Source organism: Trichechus manatus, unplaced genomic scaffold (assembly GCF_000243295.1).
Source record: "Trichechus manatus latirostris isolate Lorelei unplaced genomic scaffold, TriManLat1.0 scaffold00057, whole genome shotgun sequence".
Classification (NCBI taxonomy): domain Eukaryota; kingdom Metazoa; phylum Chordata; class Mammalia; order Sirenia; family Trichechidae; genus Trichechus; species Trichechus manatus.
In genome coordinates, this window is record NW_004443993.1 from 14,379,655 (window position 1) to 14,398,306 (window position 18,652).

Consider the following 18,652-nt stretch of genomic DNA (forward strand, 5'->3'; position numbering starts at 1 on the left):
CTTCCCGGGGGGCCGAGGGGCTGGCCTGCCTCCAGAGCGCACTGCCACCCGGGACCGCTCTCACGGGGTCCCCGGAGGCACAGGTGGTGAGCGCACTCGGCTGCTCACCCAAAGGCTGATGCTTTGAGTCCACCCAGTGGCACCTCGGAAGAAAGTCCTGGCCAGCTACTTCCGAAAAACCAGACCCTGAGAACCCTAGGGAGCACGGTCCTACCCTGACACACACGGGTTCGCCATGAATCAGAATCGACTCCACAGCAACTGTTGTTTTTCTGGACCATGGATGTGATCCTGTCTGGAAACAGGGGTTTTGTTCTGTTATGTTAATGAGGGCGTACCAGTGTCGGGTGGGGTCTGAACCTAATCACTTTTGAGTGATCAAAAGAGCGGCGTAGACATGGAGACACACACGGGGAGACGCCACGTGAAGGCAGACACACACGCAGGCGCATCTACAAGGCCAGGAGCGCCAAGGGTTGCCGGCAGCTCCTAGAGGCTGAAATAGATGGGGAGGCCCTTCCCACCCCCAGAGCCACACCCCGAATGCAGACTCCTAGCCCCTGAACTGTGAGAGAGGTCCCCCGGTGGTGCAAACAGTTAACGCGCTCGGCTGCTGACTGAAAGGTTGGAGGTTCCAGTCCATCCAGAGGTGCCTCGGAAGAAAGGCCTGGTGATCTACTTCAAAACAATCAGTCACTGAAAACCGTACGGAGCTCAGTTTTACTCTGACACCCGAGGGGTTGCCAGGAGTCGGAGTCGACTCAATGGCAACAGGTTCACCAGCTTAGAGGCTGCTCCGGCCCCTGTCCCAAGCCCCATCTTGTCTTCCTGAGCTCAGAGTGTGGCCAGGCCTGGAGATGAGAAGGTTGCTTACTGGGATACAGTGAGGGTGTATCCGGGACGGGCCCAGAGGGCGTCCACGCACAGGGCCGAGCCCCAGGGGCTGTTACTGAGAGATGAGGTTGTTTAGATTCAGGGCCTGTCCTAGTTACCCTGGTGGTGCAGTGGTTACGAGCTCGGCTGCTAACCAAACGGTAGGTAGCTCGAATCCACCAGCTGCTCCCTGGAAACTATCGGGCAGTTGTACTTTGTCCTATAGGGTCGCTATGAGTCGGAATTGAGTTGACAGTAATGGGTTTGGGTTGGGTTTAGTCGCCCAGTGCTGCCGTGACAGCAGCAGCAACAACAAAGATGACCCAGCAGCGGCTTTAAAGACGGGCGCTTACCGTCTCGGGTCAGGGTGCTGGGCTCCAGATCAGAATGTCCGTGGGCTTGAGGGGAGAGTCCTTCCCTGTTGGTAGCCCCAGGCGTTCCTCGCTGGCCGTCTTCCCTGTCTGTGTCTGCGTCTATCCTGTTCTCTTTCCGAGACGCCCCTCCAAAGGGCTGAGGTTTAGGCCTCACCCTGCTCCCGCAGGACCTCATTACGATGACCAAAGAAAACACACCCCTGTTTCCGACCCGGGTCACGCTCACAGGAACAGGGGCTAGGACTTCCACATAACTTTTTGGGGGACACAGTTCAATCCACAACAGGGCCCAAGTGCCCACATTCTTTTACGGACTCACAGGCTGTCCAGGCCCAGGACACTGCCGTGGCATCTATGTTGGTTGAGTGCCTACTGGGTGCTGGGGTGGGGGGACCCGTCACAGTGTGTGCAGCCAGCTCTCGGTGACTGTGCCCCGTGGTCCCCTCTCCCCTCCGCCGCTCCAGACCAGCTCTTGTACCAGGCGGCTTCCCCCGACGAGGAGGCGCTGGTCACGGCCGCCCGGAACTTCGGCTACGTGTTCCTGTCGCGCACACAGGACACCATCACCGTGGTGGAGCTGGGGCAAGAGCGCGTCTACGAGGTGTTGGCCATGATGGACTTCAACAGCGTCCGCAAGCGGATGTCGGTGCTGGGTGAGCCGCCCACCGCCGCAGGTCCCGGGCCCGTACCCCCGCCCGGCGTGGAAGGGAAGAGGGGAGCCCGCGTGGCCAACTGGGCCTCTCCCCGCCTCCCCCCACAGTCCGCAACCCCGAGGGCTCCATCTGCCTCTACACCAAGGGCGCTGACATGGTCCTCTTCCAGCGGCTGTCCAAGAGAGACGTGACAGAGACCGCCACGGAGGAGGCCTTGGCCGTGAGTCCCTGCGGTGCTGGTGGCGGCGGCAGGGGTGGGGAGAGAAGTTCGCAGAGAAAGGGCTTCAGGCACCCAGGGCGGCCACGGTTGTGCACTGGGCAAAGGCACTGCCCTTCTCCCCCTACCACGGGCGCGGGCTGGGAGGGGGCTGGACTTCAAGCTGTGCCTGCCCCGAGGGGCGACTTCTAATTCACACAAGGGCCCCCTGCGAGTAGCCCTTAGCCCTGCACACCGCTCCCCTAGCCCTGGTGGCAGGACGGTTAAGCGCTCAGCTGCTAACAGACAGGTCAGTGGTTTGAACTCACCCAGAGGCTCCTGGCCATCTGCTCCTGTAAAGACTACAGCCTAGGAGACCCCACGGGGCAGTTCTACTCTGTCACATGGGGTCCGTGTGAGTCAGAACCGACTCGACAGCTCACTAAAACTGTTTCCCTAACGCCCCGCCAGGCCTGGGTTCCAGGACGCCTTGAGCTCTGCCAGCCCCAAATCTTTGCCCTCCGTGGCTGAAGCCGAATCTCCTCAGCCCCAGCCCCACCTCTCTGGCCCCTGCCCCGGCTCACTCAGGCCTGGGGCCATCAGTGGGGGCAGAAAGGAGGGGGAGGCCGAACTAGTGAGGGGCACCTTCCTGGGGCCATACACAGAGATGGAGGGTCAGAGGACCCTTTTCTGCCCCCTGCACCCCCCTGCCCCACCCCGGCAGCCTGGGCCCAGCCCTTGTCGGAGTCAGAGCCCCTATGGAGATTTCCAGCCCAGGAGTCCGAGGAATGGCTGGGGCTGGGGACAGGGGAGCACTGCCTGGGGAGGGGCCCGGGAGAACTGCGGGGGTCCCACAGTGGGTCTTGAGGAATAATGAGACTGTTGAGACTGTTCCAAGGTGCTCCTGACAGAGAATGGCATGTACACAGACTTAGAGGCACAAAGGCCTGGGTGTCCCTGGGGGGCCGAGGCAGCATGGGCCAGGGTCCTCAGAGCGCCCTCTGCTGCTGTGGAGAGGCCAGGGAGGATTGGGGGAGCTCAGGGAGCGGGGCCAGCGTCAGGGGGCTGGAGCCAGACAGAAAGAAGCCAGGGTGGGTGTGGCGGGCAGGAGAGGGCGGGGTGGCAGGGCGGTGACGCACCCACCACCTCCCAGGCCTTCGCGGAACAGACCCTGCGGACGCTGTGCCTGGCCTACAAGGAGGTGGACAAGGACGCATACGAGGCCTGGAGCCTGCGGCACCAGGAAGCCAACCTCCTGCTGCAGAACCGGGCGCAGGCCCTGCACCAGCTGTATGAGGAGATGGAGCAGAACCTCCAGGTGGGCTGGCGCGGGGGGACAGCTGGCAGGGCCCAGGGTCTGCAGGCGGGGTCCCCGCCCACTGCTGGGGAGCTGGGCGCCAGCTCAGTCCCCTTCCCCTCACACCCAGCTGCTGGGAGCCACCGCCATTGAGGACAGACTGCAGGACGGTGTTCCGGACACCATTAGGTGCCTCAAGAACGGGAACATCAAAGTGTGGGTGCTGACGGGGGACAAGCTAGGTAGGTGCCCTCAGCGCACGGTGGGCCCAACCCCCAGTGTGGGGAGGAGGAGGGAGGGGGCCTGCCCAAACCTTCGCCATCAGCCCGGGCCAGTCTTTTGGGTTAAGCATTGCCCTCCAAAGGAGCCCTGGTGGTGCCATGTTAAGTGATCGGCTGCTCACCGAAAGGTCAGCATTTCAAACCCACGCAGCGGCTCCTCAGCAGAAAGACCTGGTGATCTGCTCCCGTGAAGATGGCGGCCTAGGAACCCCATGGGGTAGTTCTGCTCTGTCACACGGGGTCCCTGTGAGTCAGAATCAACTCAAGGCAACCCCACAACTACACTGCCCTCCACGTGGGGTCTCTGGGAAGGGGAGAAACGGGGAGGATTCAAAATAACAACGTGAATAGTAATAACAGCTGCAACTCCCCAAGGAGAGTGCCAGATGAGAACCTCACCCCCACAGTAATGCTGCGAGGCGGGTCTGTCATGACCCCATGTGACAGATGGGCAAAGCCAGGCTCGGAGAGCTGGGGACACCTGCTGGAGGTGGCCCGGCACCTTAGGAGCAGAGCTGAGCTTGACCTTCAGGTGCTCTGGCCCCGGGGCTCTTAGACTCATCCGCGAGGGAACACGCCCCTCCTGCTGGGGCCGGCTGGGTGTCTAGAGGGGTGAGGAGGGTGCCGGCAAGGCCACATTAGGACTTTTGGGGGCCTGAGGCACTTTCACCTTCACAGGCCCCTTCCTCTATGAAAAATATTAGAAATGTTGTTTTATGACTGCACTGATATAAACACCACTGTCATACAGGTTGGATTGTGTTAACTTTGCTCCTTATGATTTTAAAATAAATTAAGATTTTCATGGGCCCCCTAAAAGTTATCATGGACCCAAGGCACTGTGCCTAATGGTCAGGTAGTTCTGAGTGCTGGGGACCTCCATGGGACCTCCTGGACCAGCCCTGGGTCCCAGACTCACACCCCTCTACCAGCCTGCCTCAACCAGCCCAAAGGGAGGCTGTTTGCTCAGAATGGCAGCCAAAGTCTCAGGGCTGGCTCTCATTGGCCAGCCTGGGGCACATGTCCTTCTCTGAACCAATCAACGTGTCCAGGGGGTAGGATGTGCCGTGATTGGCCAGGTCTGGGTTACATGACCTTCTCTGAACCAATAGTTGTGGCCTAGGGGCAGAACATGCTGCGATGATTGGCGAGGTCTGGGTCCAGCCCAGGGTTCTACCCTAAGGGTTGTGGGCAGGATGAGTGTGGCCGAGGCAGGGGTCCCCGGTGGGTTGGGGCCAGTGGGACTGAGCGAGGCTGGTTTGCAGAGACGGCGGTGAACATCGGTTTTGCCTGCCAACTTCTCTCAGAGGACATGATCATTCTGGAGGAGAAAGAAATAGTGTGAGCTGTGGAGGGGGGAGGATGGAAGGGGGCAGCGCTGGGGGCACCCACGGCCCAGGTGTGGCCCCAGGGGATCTGGCTGGACTCTCTGAGGGCCCTTCTCCCACTCCTGGGCAGGGGAATCCGAGGCGCAAGGTGGGAGGGGCTGGGCTGGCTTGTGTGGCTGACCCCTGTCGGCCCCGCAGCCACATGCTGGAGGGTTACTGGGACAGCAACAACAGCCTGCAGAACGGGAAGGGCCGCTTCTTGCAGCAGGTCCAGACGGCCATGGTCATCACAGGGGACTTCCTGGTCAGTGTCGGTGGCTCTGGTTTCTGGTACAGAAGGGGAGGCTGGGAGGAGCCTCGGGCGGGGCCCGGGGCAGCCAGGAAGGGTCCCTACGGATGGGCTGCTGGACAAGCTGAGGCTGAAGGGCCTTGAAAGCCACACCTTGAACTTGGACTTAGCGGGGCTGGAGCCAGGGAGGGGTGCTGCCCGGGCAGGCCTGGGGGGAGACTGGTCGAGGGGTACCAGGAAGAGGCGGGGAATCCTGGGAAGCCTGGAAGGACGCCTGAGCTGGGCCTCCGTGGGCCGTTTGGGGAGCATTAACGGAGGGGCTGCAGGCAGAGTGTGACAAGGCCCCTGCTCCCCGTGGGCCAGGACCAGCTGATGATCCCATCCTCGAAGGACAAGTCGAAGACCCTGCACGAGAACGTGCTGGCCGAAAAGGCCTGGCAGGAGCCTAACCAGCAGCAGGAGGCCTCGCCAACCTGGCGGCTGCCTCAGATGTGGCGCTCCTTCGTGGAGCAGCTGGGGGGTATGCGGGAGACCCTGCGGTTGAGGGGTGCCAAGCCCCACGAGAGCCCCGAGGTGAGGCGCGAGCGGGCCTTCGTGGACCTGGCGGTGCACTGCCAGGCGGTCATCTGCTGCCGGGTGACGCCCAAGCAGAAGGCTTTGATCGTGACGCTCATCCGGAAACACCAGGGCGTCGTGACCTTGGCCATTGGGGACGGCGCCAACGACGTGAACATGATCAAGAGTGAGCAGTGGGCAGCGGGCAGGGTTGGCCCAGGGGGCAGTCCGGGGGCGGTCATTAGGGCTGGGGAGAGAGGCCTTAGGGGCGGCCCGAGGGGCAATCATGGGGGGGAAGGGGCGGTCCTCGGGGTGATGGGAGGGTGCTGGGAAGGAGGCGGCCCGGGGGTGGTACGGCGGCGGGGCGGGGTGGAGGCGCCCTGGGTGGCCCGGCCGACAGGCTGCCCTGGCCCCGCAGCGGCGGACATCGGCGTGGGCCTGGTGGGCCAGGAGGGCATGCAGGCGGTGCAGAACAGCGACTACGTGCTGGCCCAGTTCTGCTTCCTGCAGCGCCTCCTGCTGGTGCACGGGCGCTGGTCCTACATGCGTGTCTGCAAGTTTCTGCGCTACTTCATCTACAAGACGCTGGCGAGCATGATGGCCCAGATCTGGTTCGCCTTCTACAGTGGCTTCACCGCCCAGGTGCTGGGCTGTGCTGCTGTGCTGGGGTCCTCGTCGCCCACACCGATGGCTTGGATCCAGTCCCATATCACACGGCTCATTCTTCAGCCTTTCCCATTAATTTCTGTAAGGAGCCCTGGTGGTCCGAAGGTTAAGTGCTCGTTTAAACCTACCGGCAGCTCCGAGGGAGAACCACCTGGTGATCTGCTCCCGTAAAGATTAAAAATAAAAATTAAAAAAACCAAGCCCATTGTCGCTGAGTCGATTCCGACTCATAGTGACCCTATAGAACAGAGTAGAACTGCCCTGTGGGGTTAACAAGGAGCAGCTGGTGGATTTGAACTGCCAACCTTTTGGTTAGCAGCCGAGCGCTTAACCACTGCACGGTTCTACTGTCTCACATGGGGTCGCTATGAGTCTGAATTGACTCAATGGCACCCAGCAACAAGAACGACTCCTTACTGAAGCTATCCAATTTAAAAAAGCACACACACAGACACAACTCAAGGGTTTTAAAAGACTTAGGGTCCAGGGGCTCAGCTGTGCATTTTTCTCTCCGCCCTTTCTCCTCCCATCTTTATCAAGCTCCATTAGCCCAACCCTGGTCTCAGCCCCAGCCTTGATTAGAAGGCGACTTTCTAACTCACCGGGAATCCTCCCCAGGTGCCCGGCTAGCTCGGTGGGGCCCCTCAGGTCAAGATGGGCCTCTGTTATGGGTGGTTTGACCTCCAAGACCGACCCTTCCTCACCACCCCCCCACCACAGCCTCTGTATGAAGGTTGGTTCTTGGCGCTCTTCAACCTCCTGTACTCCACCCTCCCCGTACTCTACATCGGCCTCTTTGAGCAGGTGAGCATCTCCCCTCCCCTTCTCCACCTTTGGGGCCGGTCAGGGACCTCTGCAGAGCAGGGCCGGGTGACCATCAGGCCCTGGGAAAGGTTTGGGTGGGGCTCAGGGTGGCCCCTCTCCCCCTGCCTGAGATCATTTAACTTACAGCCAGAGTTCAGCCTGATCCTGGGATCAGTGGACGGAGCCCTCCTGTTCTCCGTTCTCCTTTGTGGGAGGTCCCCTAGAATCCTGGCTCCACTGTCTGCCCGTCTGCACCACGGGGAGAGGGGGCCTCCTACGTTGGTCCCACCCCCAGCCTTGAGAGGCTCCGGCTAAGTGAGCTGAAGTAAGGCCTTCCAATCTTTCCGCAATGATGGAAGTGTTCCCCATCTGGACTGTCTTGTAGGACAGTCACTGGTCACATGCCGTGGCTGTCTAGCACTTGAAAGGTGGCTAGTGCAACCCAGGAATGGAATTTTATTTTACTGGTTTATTTTCTCATTTTTTAAAAGCAGTTTCTTTTTTGTGTGTGGAAATATACACACCAAAGCATATACCAATTCAACAATTTCTCCATGTGCAGTTCAGTGACATTGGTTACGTTCTTCAAGCTGTGCAGCCATTCTCACCCTCCTTTTCCAAATTATTCCTCCACCATTAACATAAACTCACTGCCTCCTAAGGGTCTCATCTAACCTTTTAAGTTGCTGTTCTCCATTTAATCCCACATTCATAACTCTTTAAAAGAGCACAATGCTCGAGGCGGGCATTCTTTATTAACTAAAGCTATGCCATTGTTTGGTTTAAAGAAGACTTCAGGGGATGGTTTATAGTTTAAGGTTCTTTAAAGGTTATCTCAGGGCAGTAGTTTCGGGGGTTCATCCAGCCTCAGTGGCTCCAGAAAGTCTGGACACCATTAGAATTTGAAATTCTGTTCCACATTTCACCCCTTTTGATCAGGATTCTTCTGTAGACTCTTTGATCAAAACGCAGGAATGGAGTCTTACATTTTATTTCTTTGTAATTCGTCTTAAATGTCAAGAGCCACATGGGGCAAGGGGCTAGAACTTTGATGGGTGTCCCTACCTATCCCAGAAGCCTGCCTCTCTGCCCTGTCTCTGCCCTTCCCCCCTCCTACTAGGATGTGAGTGCCAAGAAGAGCCTACAGATGCCGGAGCTGTACATTGCAGGGCAGAAGGAGGAGCTCTTCAACTACTGGGTCTTCTTCCAAGCCCTGGCCCATGGCATGGCCACCTCCCTCATCAACTTCTTTGTGACCCTGGTAGCCTGTCATGACAACGGGGGGCCCTTCAGCTTCAGTGACTACCAGTCCTTTGGTGTCATTTTGGCCCTGTCGGGCCTGCTGTCCGTCACCATGGAGGTACCACTGGGAGCCTTGGGACATGTAGCCACAGACCCAGCCGCAGGTGTTCCCAGGACCCCCTCCCCACGGACTCATCTCCTTCCTCCCCACGAAGGTGATCCTGATCATCAAGTACTGGACCATCCTGACTGTGCTGGCCATCCTCCTGAGCCTCTCCTGCTACGCCATCATAACCTGTGCCTCTCAGAGTTTGTGGCTCTTTAAGACTTCGCCCCGGACCTTCCCGTTCCTGTGTAAGGACTCCCGTGTGGGCGGAGTGGGCGGGGTCCCAGATGCGCCCGCACTCCCAAGTGGCCCCACCCAGCCCCAGCCACCTTGGCTGCCCAGTGGGGACCGACGTGATGCAGGAGCCCCCCTCCACATGGGCCTGAGGGGATTGCAGCATTGCAGATTTGTCATGACAGATGTCCCGCTGAGCGCCTCCAGGAGTGGATGGTCCTCCAATCTCCAAGAGCTGCCACCAGAGAAATAGCACAAGGCGGTGGTCTTAACAGACATTTACGTCCTCACAGTGTGTTGTTGTTGGGTGCCCTTGAGTCGATTCTGACTCATAGCAACCCCATGTGACAGCATAGAACTGCCCCATAGGATTTTCTGGGATGTAATCTTTTTTTTTTTAATCATATTTTATTGTGTTTTTGGTGAAAGTTTATACAGCAAGTTAGGTTCCCCTTTGACAATTTCCACACAAATCGATCAATGACATTAGTTACGTTTTTCACATTGTGTTAACGTTCTCTTTACCTGTGTTCTGGTTGTTCCATTTCCAGTACTCTAGTTTCCCTGCCCCCTTATCTTCTCATCTTTGCTTTGGAATAAATGTTAACCTTTGGACTCACATAGGTGTTTTTTTTTTTTTTTAGTAGAGCGCTGATCTGACAGGTAATGTCCTTTATTTTGTGTGTCACTTTGCTTTTCTGTTAGAAGGTGATCTCAGGGGGTATTTTTGGTTCAAGATTTGAAGAGCGTCTCGGGGCAATAGTCTCAGGGAGTCTTCTGGTCTCAGTGGTCCAGTTAGTCTGGCCATTTTTATGAATTTGAGTTTTGTTCTGTATTTTTCTCCCATTCTAAACAGGATCGTCTATTGTGCCAGTGGTCAGATCCATCAGTGGTGGTAGCCGGGCACCATCTAGTTCTTTTGATCTCAGGAAAGTTGAGGTCATGGCTTGTGTAGGCTGTCAGCCTTGTAGACTTGTTTCTTCTCTGTGATTTTGGTTACCTTCTTATTCTTTTGCTCCTGATGAGTGGAGACACATAGTTATATCTTAGATGGCTGCTCGCAAGCTTTTAAGACGCCAGACACTACTCACTTCACTAGGATGCAGAACATGAACTTTGTGAGCTGTATTATGTCCATTGACTGAGTTGTCCCATGAGACTATGGTCCTAAGCCTTCAAACCCAGAAAACTGATCTTGGAAGGTGTTTGGTGATGTCTGAGGGGTATCCATAGTTGTGTCTTCAATGACCATATGTGCCTGCCTACACATATCTGTATTTACACATACATATAGATACTTCTATCTGTTCTCACATATGCGTACCTCCATTAGCAGCCGTAGCTCACTGTAGCTCTTAACCACTGTGCCACCAGGGCTCCGCACACGTGTACTTACGCACATACATACATGCCTATACCCGTCCTTAGGTGACCTTAGACTCATTTTTTGCTCTTTCTTGGATTTGTTGCCCTCTTGTATACGTCAAATTCTTTGGTGCAAGCATCCTTTTCTCATGAGCGCTTCTCAGACACATCATTTACTTTGATCAAGCTGTGTTCATTGCACCCACATTTGGTGCCACTTTTTCCATAACCCAAAACAACAAGTTCCTACCATCTAGAGCGTGCTTCTCCTTCCCTTACCTCCTCCCCCTGGTAATCACCATTGAACGTTGGTCCCTTTATAAATGTCTGTTCTTGTCTTCTTATAAAAGAGGGATCATACTGTATTTGTCCTTATGTGCTTGACTTATTTCACTCAGCATTATGCACTCTAGGTCCATCCATGTTATAATATGTTTCGCGGACTCTTTTTTTTTTTTTTTTTAATTGTGCTTTAGGTGAAAGTTTACAGCTCAAGTTAGTTTCTCATACAAAAATTTATACACACATTGTTATGTGACCCTAGTTGCTATCCCTGTAATGTGACCACAGATTCCTCCTTTCCACCCCAGATTTCCCACGTCCATTCAACCAGCTCCTGTCACTTTCTACCTTCTCATCTCACCTTCGGACAGGAGCTGCTGATTTAGTCTCATGTGTCTACTTGAACTAAGTAGCACGCTCTTCACGAATATCATTTTATGTTCCATGGTCCAGTCTAAGCTTTGTCTGAAGAGTTGGCCTCGGGAGTGGTTTTAGTTCTGGGTTAACAGAAAGTCCAGGGGCCATGTCTTCTGGGGTTCCTCCAATCAGACCATTAAGTCTGGTCTTTTTACTAGAATTTGAGTTCCGTACCCCACTTTTCTCCTGTTCTGTCAGGGACTCTCTGCTGTGTTCCCTGTCAGGGCGGTCATTGGTGGTAGCCGGGCACCATCTGGTTCTTCTGGTCTCAGGCTGATGGAGTTTGTGGTCTATGTGGCCCTTTCTGTCTCTTGGGCTAATACTTTCCTTGTGACTTTGGTGTTCTTCATTCTCCTTTGCTCCAGGTGGGTTGGGACCAATTGATGCATCTTAGATGACTGCTGGCTAGCGTTTAAGACCGCAGCCGCCACTCACCAAAGTGGGATGTAGAACATTTTCTTAATAAGCTTTGCTATGCCAGTTGACCTAGATGTCCCCTGAAAGCATGGTCCCCAGACCCCCACCACTGCTACTCTGTCCCTCAAAGTGTTTGATTGTAATCAGGAAACTTCTTAGCTTTGGTTTAGTCCAGTTGTGCTGACTTCTCCTGTAGTGTGTGCTGTCCTTCCCTTCACCTAAGATAATTCTTGTCTACTATCTAGTTAGTGAATTCCCCTCTCCCTCTCTGCCCACCCTTGTAACCATCAAAGAATGTTTTCTTCTGTGTTTAAAGCTTTTCTTGAGTTCTTATAATAGTGATCTCACACAGTATTTGTCCTTTCGTGACTGACTAATTTCACTCAGCGTAATGCCTTCCAGATTCATCCATGTTATGAGATGTTTCAAGGATTCATCATTGTTCTTTATCATTGTGTTTTGTGGACTCTTCGTTGTTCTTTCTGGTTGCGTGGTATTCTATTGTATGTATGTACCACATTTTGCTTATCCATTCATCCACTGATGGGCGCTTTACTTGTTTCCACTTTTTTGCTATTGTGAATAAAGTTGCAATGGACACGGGAGTGCATACGTCTGTTCTTAGGTCTCTCGGGTATATCCCAGCAGTGGGATTGCTGGATTGTAGGATAGTTCTGTTTCTAGTTTTTTGAGGAAGTGCCATACCATTGTCCATAGTGGTTGTACCATTTTACAGTCCCACCAGCAGTGGATAAGGGTTCCAATCTCCCCACAGCCTCACCAACATTTGTTGTTATCCGTTTTTTTAATCAGTGCTATTTTAATCGGGTGTAAGATGGTATCTCATTTTCGTTTTGATTTGCTTCTCTCTTATGGCTAATGGGAGTCCTGGTGGCACAGTGGTTAAGAGCTCAGCTGCTAACCAAAAGATGGGCAGTTCAAATCCACCAGCTGCTCCTTGGAAACCGTATGGGGCAGTTCTGCTCTGTCCTGTAGGGTCAGTGTGAGTCGGAATCGACTTGACGGCAATGGGTTTGGTTTGGTTTGGTTAATGGCTAATGATCGTGAGCATCTCTTCACGTGGTTGCTGAGTGCTTGGATGTCCCCTTTGGTGAAGGTTCTATTCACGTCCTTTGATGGGTTGTGACCTTTACGGAAGCAGATCCCCAGGTCTTTCTCCCAAGGAGCTGCTGGGTGGGTTCCAATCACCAACTTTTCGTTAGCAGCTGAGCACTTAACTGTTTACATCACCAGGGCTCTTAAACACTTTATGAGGCTGACCCATTAACCTGCTGCCGTCAAGTCGATTCTGACTCATAGTGACCCTGTAGGACACAGTAGAACTTCCCCATAGGGTTTCCAAGGAGCAGCTGGTGGATTCCAACTGCCGACCTTTGGGTTAGCAGCTGAGCTCTTAACCACTGCGCCGCCAGGACTCCTTTAGGAGGCTAGAAGTCTGAATTCAGGGTGCCGGCTCTAGAGGAAGGCTCTCTCTCTCTCCGTCTGCTCTGGGGGAAAACCCTTGTCTCAGCTTCTCTAGCCTTCTTCTCGGAGTTCCTTGGCCACCTCCACTTGGCATCTGTTTTCCCCCATTTGTCCTTGCTTGCTTCTGTGCCTAAGCTGCTCCTTCTATATCTCAAAAGGGATTGATTTGAGGCACATCCTGCACTGATAGGATTTTTTGTTATGGTAATGAAGCCCTAATTCCAATTAGGATCACACTCATACACAGGTTGTTGGGTGCCTTTGAGTCGATTTCCTACCTGACAGTAGAACTGCCCCATAGGGTTTTCTAGGCTGTGATCTTTACAGGAGCAGATCTCCAGGTCTTTCTCCCGAGAAGCCGATGGTAGGGTGAACCGCCGACCTTTCAGTTAGCAGCTGAGTGCTCAACCATTGCACCACTAAGGCTCCCTCTGTATGTATAAAGGTTAGGATTCCAACACAATTTTTTTGGGGGGGTATGAGACCTAGTTTTTTTTTTTTTTAATTATTGTACTTTATTTTTATTTTTTATTGTTGTAGTTTAAGTGAAAGTTTACATTTCAAGTTAGTCTCTCATACAAAAACTTATACATACGTTGTTATGTGACCCTAATTGCTCTCCCTATACTGTGACAACACACTCCTCCTTTCCACCCCGGATTTCCCATGTCCATTCAACCAGCTCCTGACCCTCTCTGCCTTCTCATCTCACCTCCGGACAGAAGCTGCCCATTTAGTCTCATGTATCTACTTGAGCTAAGAAGCACACTCTTCACGAGTATCATTTTATGTCCCATAGTCCAGTCCAATCTTTGTCTGAAGAGTTGGCCTTGGCAATTGTTTTAGTTCTGGATTGACAGAGAGTCTGGGGGCCTTGCTTTCTGGGGTTCCTGCAGTCTCAGTCAGACCATTAAGTCTGGTCTTTTCACTAGAATTTGAGTTCTGCACCCCACTTTTCTCCTGCTCCGTCAGGGACTCTCTGTTGTGTTCCCTGTCAGGGAGGTCATTGGTGGTAGCCAGGCTAATATTGTACTTTAGATGAAGGTTTACAGAACAAACTAGCTTCTCATTAAACAGTTAGTACACATATTGTTTTATGACATTGGTTACCAACCCACAACATGTCAACACTCATCCCTTCTCGACCTTGGGTTCCCTATTACCAGCTTTCCTGTCTCCTCCTGCCTTCTAGTCCTTGCCCCTGGACTGATGTGCCCCTTTAGTCTCATTTTATTTTATGGGCCTGTTTAATCTTTGGCTGAAGGGTGAACCTCAGGAGTGACTTCAGTACTGAGCTATAAGGGTGTCCAGGGGCCATACTCTTAAGGTTTCCCCAGTCTCTGTCAGGCCAGTAAGTCTGGTCTTTTTTTTTTTTTTTTGGTGAGTTAGAATTTTGTTCTACCTTTTTCTCCAGCTCTCTCTGGGACCCTCTGTTTGATCCCTGTCAGAGCAGTCAGTGGTGGTAGCCAGGCACCATCTAGTTGTGCTGGACTCAGTCTGGTGGAGGCCATGATAGTCGTGGTCCGTTAGTCCTTTGGACTAATCTTTCCCTTAAGTCTTTCGTTTTCTTCATTTTTCTTTGCTCCCGAAGGGGTGAGACCAGTGGAGTATCTTAGATGGTTGCTTACAAGCTTTTAAGGCCCCAGACACTACTCACCAAAGTAGAATGTAGAACATTTTCTTTATAAACTGTGTTATGCCCATTGAGCTAGATGTTCCCAGAGACCGTGATCCCCATCTCTCAGCCCAGTAATTTGGTCCCTTAGGGAGTTTGGATGTGTCTATGGAGCTTCCATGACCTTGCATTTTACAAGTAGTGCTGGCATCCCCGGTACTGTGTACTGTCTTACCTTTCACCAAAATTACTACTTATCTATTGTCTATTTAGTGTTTTTCCATCCCCACCCCTCGCTTGTAAGCATCAAAGATTTTTTCTTTTTGTGTGTAAACCTTTTCATGAGTTTTTATAATAGTGGTCTCATACAATATTTGTCCTTTTGTGATTGACTTATTTCACTCAGCATAGTGTCCTCCAGATTCATTCATGTTGTGAGATGCTTCGCAGATTCATCGTTGTTCTTTCTCGTTGGCTAGTACTCCACTGTGTGTATGGACCATAGTTTGTTTATCCATTCATCTGTTGGTGGGCATCTAGGCTGTTTCCATCTTTTTGCTATTGTGAACAGTGCTGCCATGAACATGGGTGTGCATATGTCTATTCGTGTGATGGCTCTTATTTCTCTAGCATATATTCCTAGCAGTGGGGTTGCTGGATCATATGGTATTTCTATTTCCAGCTTTCTAAGGAAGCGCCATATCATTTTCCAAAACGATTGTACCATTTTGCATTCCCATCAACAGTGCATAACAGTTCTAATCTCCCCGCAGCCATGCAACATTTGTTATTTTCTGTTTTTTTGATTCGTGCTTGTAATGCCTAGGTGAATTGGTATCTCATTGTGGTTTTGATTTGCATTTCTCCAATGGCTAGTGATCGCGAGCATTTCCTCACGTGTCTGTTAGCCACTTGAATGTCTTCCTTGGTGAAGTGTCTGTTCATTTCCTTTGCCCAGTTTTTAAAGGGATTGTTTGTCTTTTTGTTGTAGAGGTGTTGGATTTTCCTGTAGATTTTAGAGATTAGAACTTTGTCAGATTTGTCATAGCCAAAAAATTTTTCCCAGTCTGTAGGTTCTCTTTTTACTCTTTCGGTGAAGTCTTTTGATGAGCCTAAGTGTTTGATTTTTAGAAGATCCCAGTTATCTGGCTTATCTTCTGGAGTTTGTGTGTTGTTGGTTATGGTTTGTATCCTGTTAAGGCCGTGTATTAGAGTCTCTAGCATTGATCTTATTTTTTCTTCTATGATCTTTATAGTTTTTGGTTTTATATTTAGCTCTTTGATCCATTTTGAATTAGTTTTTGTGTACGGTGTGAGGTATGGGTCCTGTTTCATTTTTTTGCAGATGGATATCCAGTTTTGCCAGCACCATTTGTTAAAAAGACTTTCTTTTCCCCATTTGATGGACTTTGGGCCCTTGTTGAAGATTAGGTGACCATAGGTGGATGGATTTACATCTGGGTTCTCAATTTTGTTCCATTGGTCTATGTGTCTGTCCTTGGACCAGTACCAGGCTGTTTTGACCACAGTCGCTGTTCAGAAGTCAGATAGTGTGAGTCCTCCTACTTTATTCTTCTTCTTCAGTAGTGCTTTACTTATTCTTCAACACGTTTAAAAATAATTACTTATTGATTTCTTTTTACTGTTATTGTTGAAAATATACACAGCAGAACATAACACCAGTTCAACAATTTCCAACGCGCTTTTTTGGGAGACACATTTCAATTCATAACAGCACCTTTTTTGAATTTGCACAAAGGTGTCCTATGGGCTAGTGATGTCCCGGGAAAGGGGAGGGGAAGGAACCCCCCACCTGAGCTGCTCTGGGGGTGGCTCCTCCCCAGGCAGTGCCATGACCCTACCCCTGTCCTCAGATGCCGACCGCAACGTGCTGTCCCAGCCCTTCGCCCTGCTGGTGATCCTGCTGAATGTGTCACTCAACACCGTGTCTGTCCTGGCCTTCCGCATCATATACCAAATTGTCAAGAAGCCACGCCCCAAGGTGAGGCCATCCTGGGGCTGGGCTCCCCATGGCACGCTCCTGGGACCCCATCAGCCAGAGACATGGGGCTGTGGGAAAGTGTGGGGATGGAAACCCTGGCATGGGATCCAGTGTCCTCAGAGGGGGACAAGGGCAGAGGCCACACTTCCTGGGATGCTGGCATCTGAGAGCCCTCAAGAGGCCAGCCTGGATTCGAATGCTGACACTGTAGGGCTTTGGCCAAGAATTTTCTAGGGCTTGGGGGTGGAGGTGACAAAATTGACCTTGAAATGGTTGAGGCAAAAGGAGGAGCTCAATGGCTCACATAGCCAAAACATGGAAGGTCAGGCTGGCAGCTGGGACGGGACCCAGAATTGACTGGGATGGTGGACCAGGACATGGCCGTGAACCTGCCACCTTCTGTTTATCCCTCCTCGGCTGTGGCCATCTTCTTCCCCGCAGCTGGACTCGCAGCTGCCCCAGGCTTGCCTCTCCTGGCTTTGCCACCTGAGGGCGCCTGAAGTACCCAGTCACTGGTCCAAAGTCCCAGGGAAGGACTCCAGTTGTTAGGGAAGAGCCTGGCCAATCAACAGAGGCCAAGGGCTCTGAGTAGCTTCCACTAGGGGGCAGGTCACCCCCAGACCAGACCACAGAGTGTAGGAGCCTGATGACCCCTGCTGTCCCCTTTGCTCCTCAGGTGGAGGAGGTCCCAAGTGAGGAAATCATGGTAGAGCCTATTCAGTATTTACAGCGTGAATCACGCGCCCGGCGCTCCAGCTATGCCTTTTCCCATCGTGAGGGCTACGCAAACCTCATCACTCAGGGCACCATCATGCGGAGGGCACGGGACACCAACAGCGAGCTGCTGAATGATGACCAGCCCCCATCTGAAGATGAGATTCCCCCGAGCTTCAGGGATCCAACCTGGCATCCCAGGAGGCTGTCATTCCTGGTGAAGAGGAAGCAGCAGCAAAGGGAGAAGATATCCTCTGAGGGGATGTGCCCTGTCACCATGGACACTTCAATCTTAACTGTAGAAAGACAAGTCCCTTCTGATTTGGGAAGCCAATCAAAGTCACGCATTACCACGAGGTCACTTTCACCTGGGCAGAGGCCACCTTCTCCTCGGGATAGATCTCAGTCACCTGGGCAGAGGTCACCTTCTCGAAATAGGTCGCCATCACCTGGGCAGAGGCCACCTTCTAAGGACAGGTCACTGTCACCTGGGCAGAGGCCACCTTCTTCTCAGGAGAGGCCACTGTTGCCTGAAGAAAGCCTGCCGTCAACTTCTGTGAGTCAGCCACAACCCTCGGAGGGTCAGCCATTGCCTTCAGACCAACCGTCCCCTTTGGATAGCCAGTCAGTCTCTCTGAAGGACAGGCCATCATTCTGGAGGACCTGGAAACTGCCGTGGCCATTCATCTGGCAAAGGAATCTCTTCGTCAGAAAGGAGACAGAACCAAAACCAGACATCCCACCATCACCTACTGAAGAATCATTCGTAACTGAGCAGCCCATGGAGGTTGAACCCTGGACCTTGGAGAGGCAGCCGTCATCCATGGAGTGGCTGTCAGTCACCATCGAGGACCAATTCCAGCCTGCAATGGCAGAGCAGCCACCCCCTCCTCCAGAGAAGGAGTAATTGCCCAGGGCTAGGGTAGTTAACCAGGAAGCAGGAGGCTTTCCCCAGAGGACAAGGGCTCTGCATCCTTTTCTTTTTCTAATAAACCATGGTCCATCTGACCCATGACTCCTTTAGGCTCCCCTTTCCTGTACTTCTTTTTGTGATGCCGTACGGCATATTATTTCCTGGTTTTTAAAAATCAAAACAGTGGCCTCTAGTGACCGGGCCAAGGAATTGCAGGGAAAGCTTGTGCGCGCGCGCGTGCGTGCGTGCGTGCGTGCGTGCGTGCGTGCGTGCGTGTGTGCGTGTGTGTGTGTGTGTGTGTGTGTGTGTGTGTGTGTGCGTGTGCTTTTTTTTTCTTTTCCTTTCACCATGGGATAGATAATGTAGATAAAGCTTCATTGCTCTCAAAGGAGAGAAAAGGTACTGAGCAAATTCTGCTTAACAACCTCGGATCCTCCACTGCCTGCCTGCTGGCTCCTCTCAGGGAAGTTTGTAAGTTCCAGTTCCGGCACAATCCAGTGTCTCCCTCCACAGGCTGTCCTGATTTCTTCCCTTCAAATAAACC

General features: G+C 52.6%; 1 protein-coding gene across 1 annotated transcript in view; it reads left to right on the forward strand.

The window, feature by feature from the left end:
- Positions 1-18,102, forward strand: part of ATP8B3 (ATPase phospholipid transporting 8B3) — a 33,561-nt gene extending 15,459 nt beyond the window's left edge. Inside the window, exons 17-31 of the mRNA XM_023733158.1 lie at positions 577-584; positions 1,712-1,900; positions 2,008-2,120; positions 3,250-3,414; positions 3,524-3,635; positions 4,940-5,015; positions 5,201-5,306; positions 5,655-6,033; positions 6,265-6,488; positions 7,233-7,316; positions 8,437-8,676; positions 8,774-8,912; positions 16,354-16,481; positions 17,158-17,552; positions 17,907-18,102. Coding sequence (XP_023588926.1) covers positions 577-584; positions 1,712-1,900; positions 2,008-2,120; positions 3,250-3,414; positions 3,524-3,635; positions 4,940-5,015; positions 5,201-5,306; positions 5,655-6,033; positions 6,265-6,488; positions 7,233-7,316; positions 8,437-8,676; positions 8,774-8,912; positions 16,354-16,481; positions 17,158-17,552; positions 17,907-18,102 — 2,554 coding nt within the window. The remainder of the gene's footprint in view (positions 1-576; positions 585-1,711; positions 1,901-2,007; positions 2,121-3,249; positions 3,415-3,523; positions 3,636-4,939; positions 5,016-5,200; positions 5,307-5,654; positions 6,034-6,264; positions 6,489-7,232; positions 7,317-8,436; positions 8,677-8,773; positions 8,913-16,353; positions 16,482-17,157; positions 17,553-17,906) is intronic.
- The last annotated feature ends 550 nt before the right edge of the window (positions 18,103-18,652 follow it).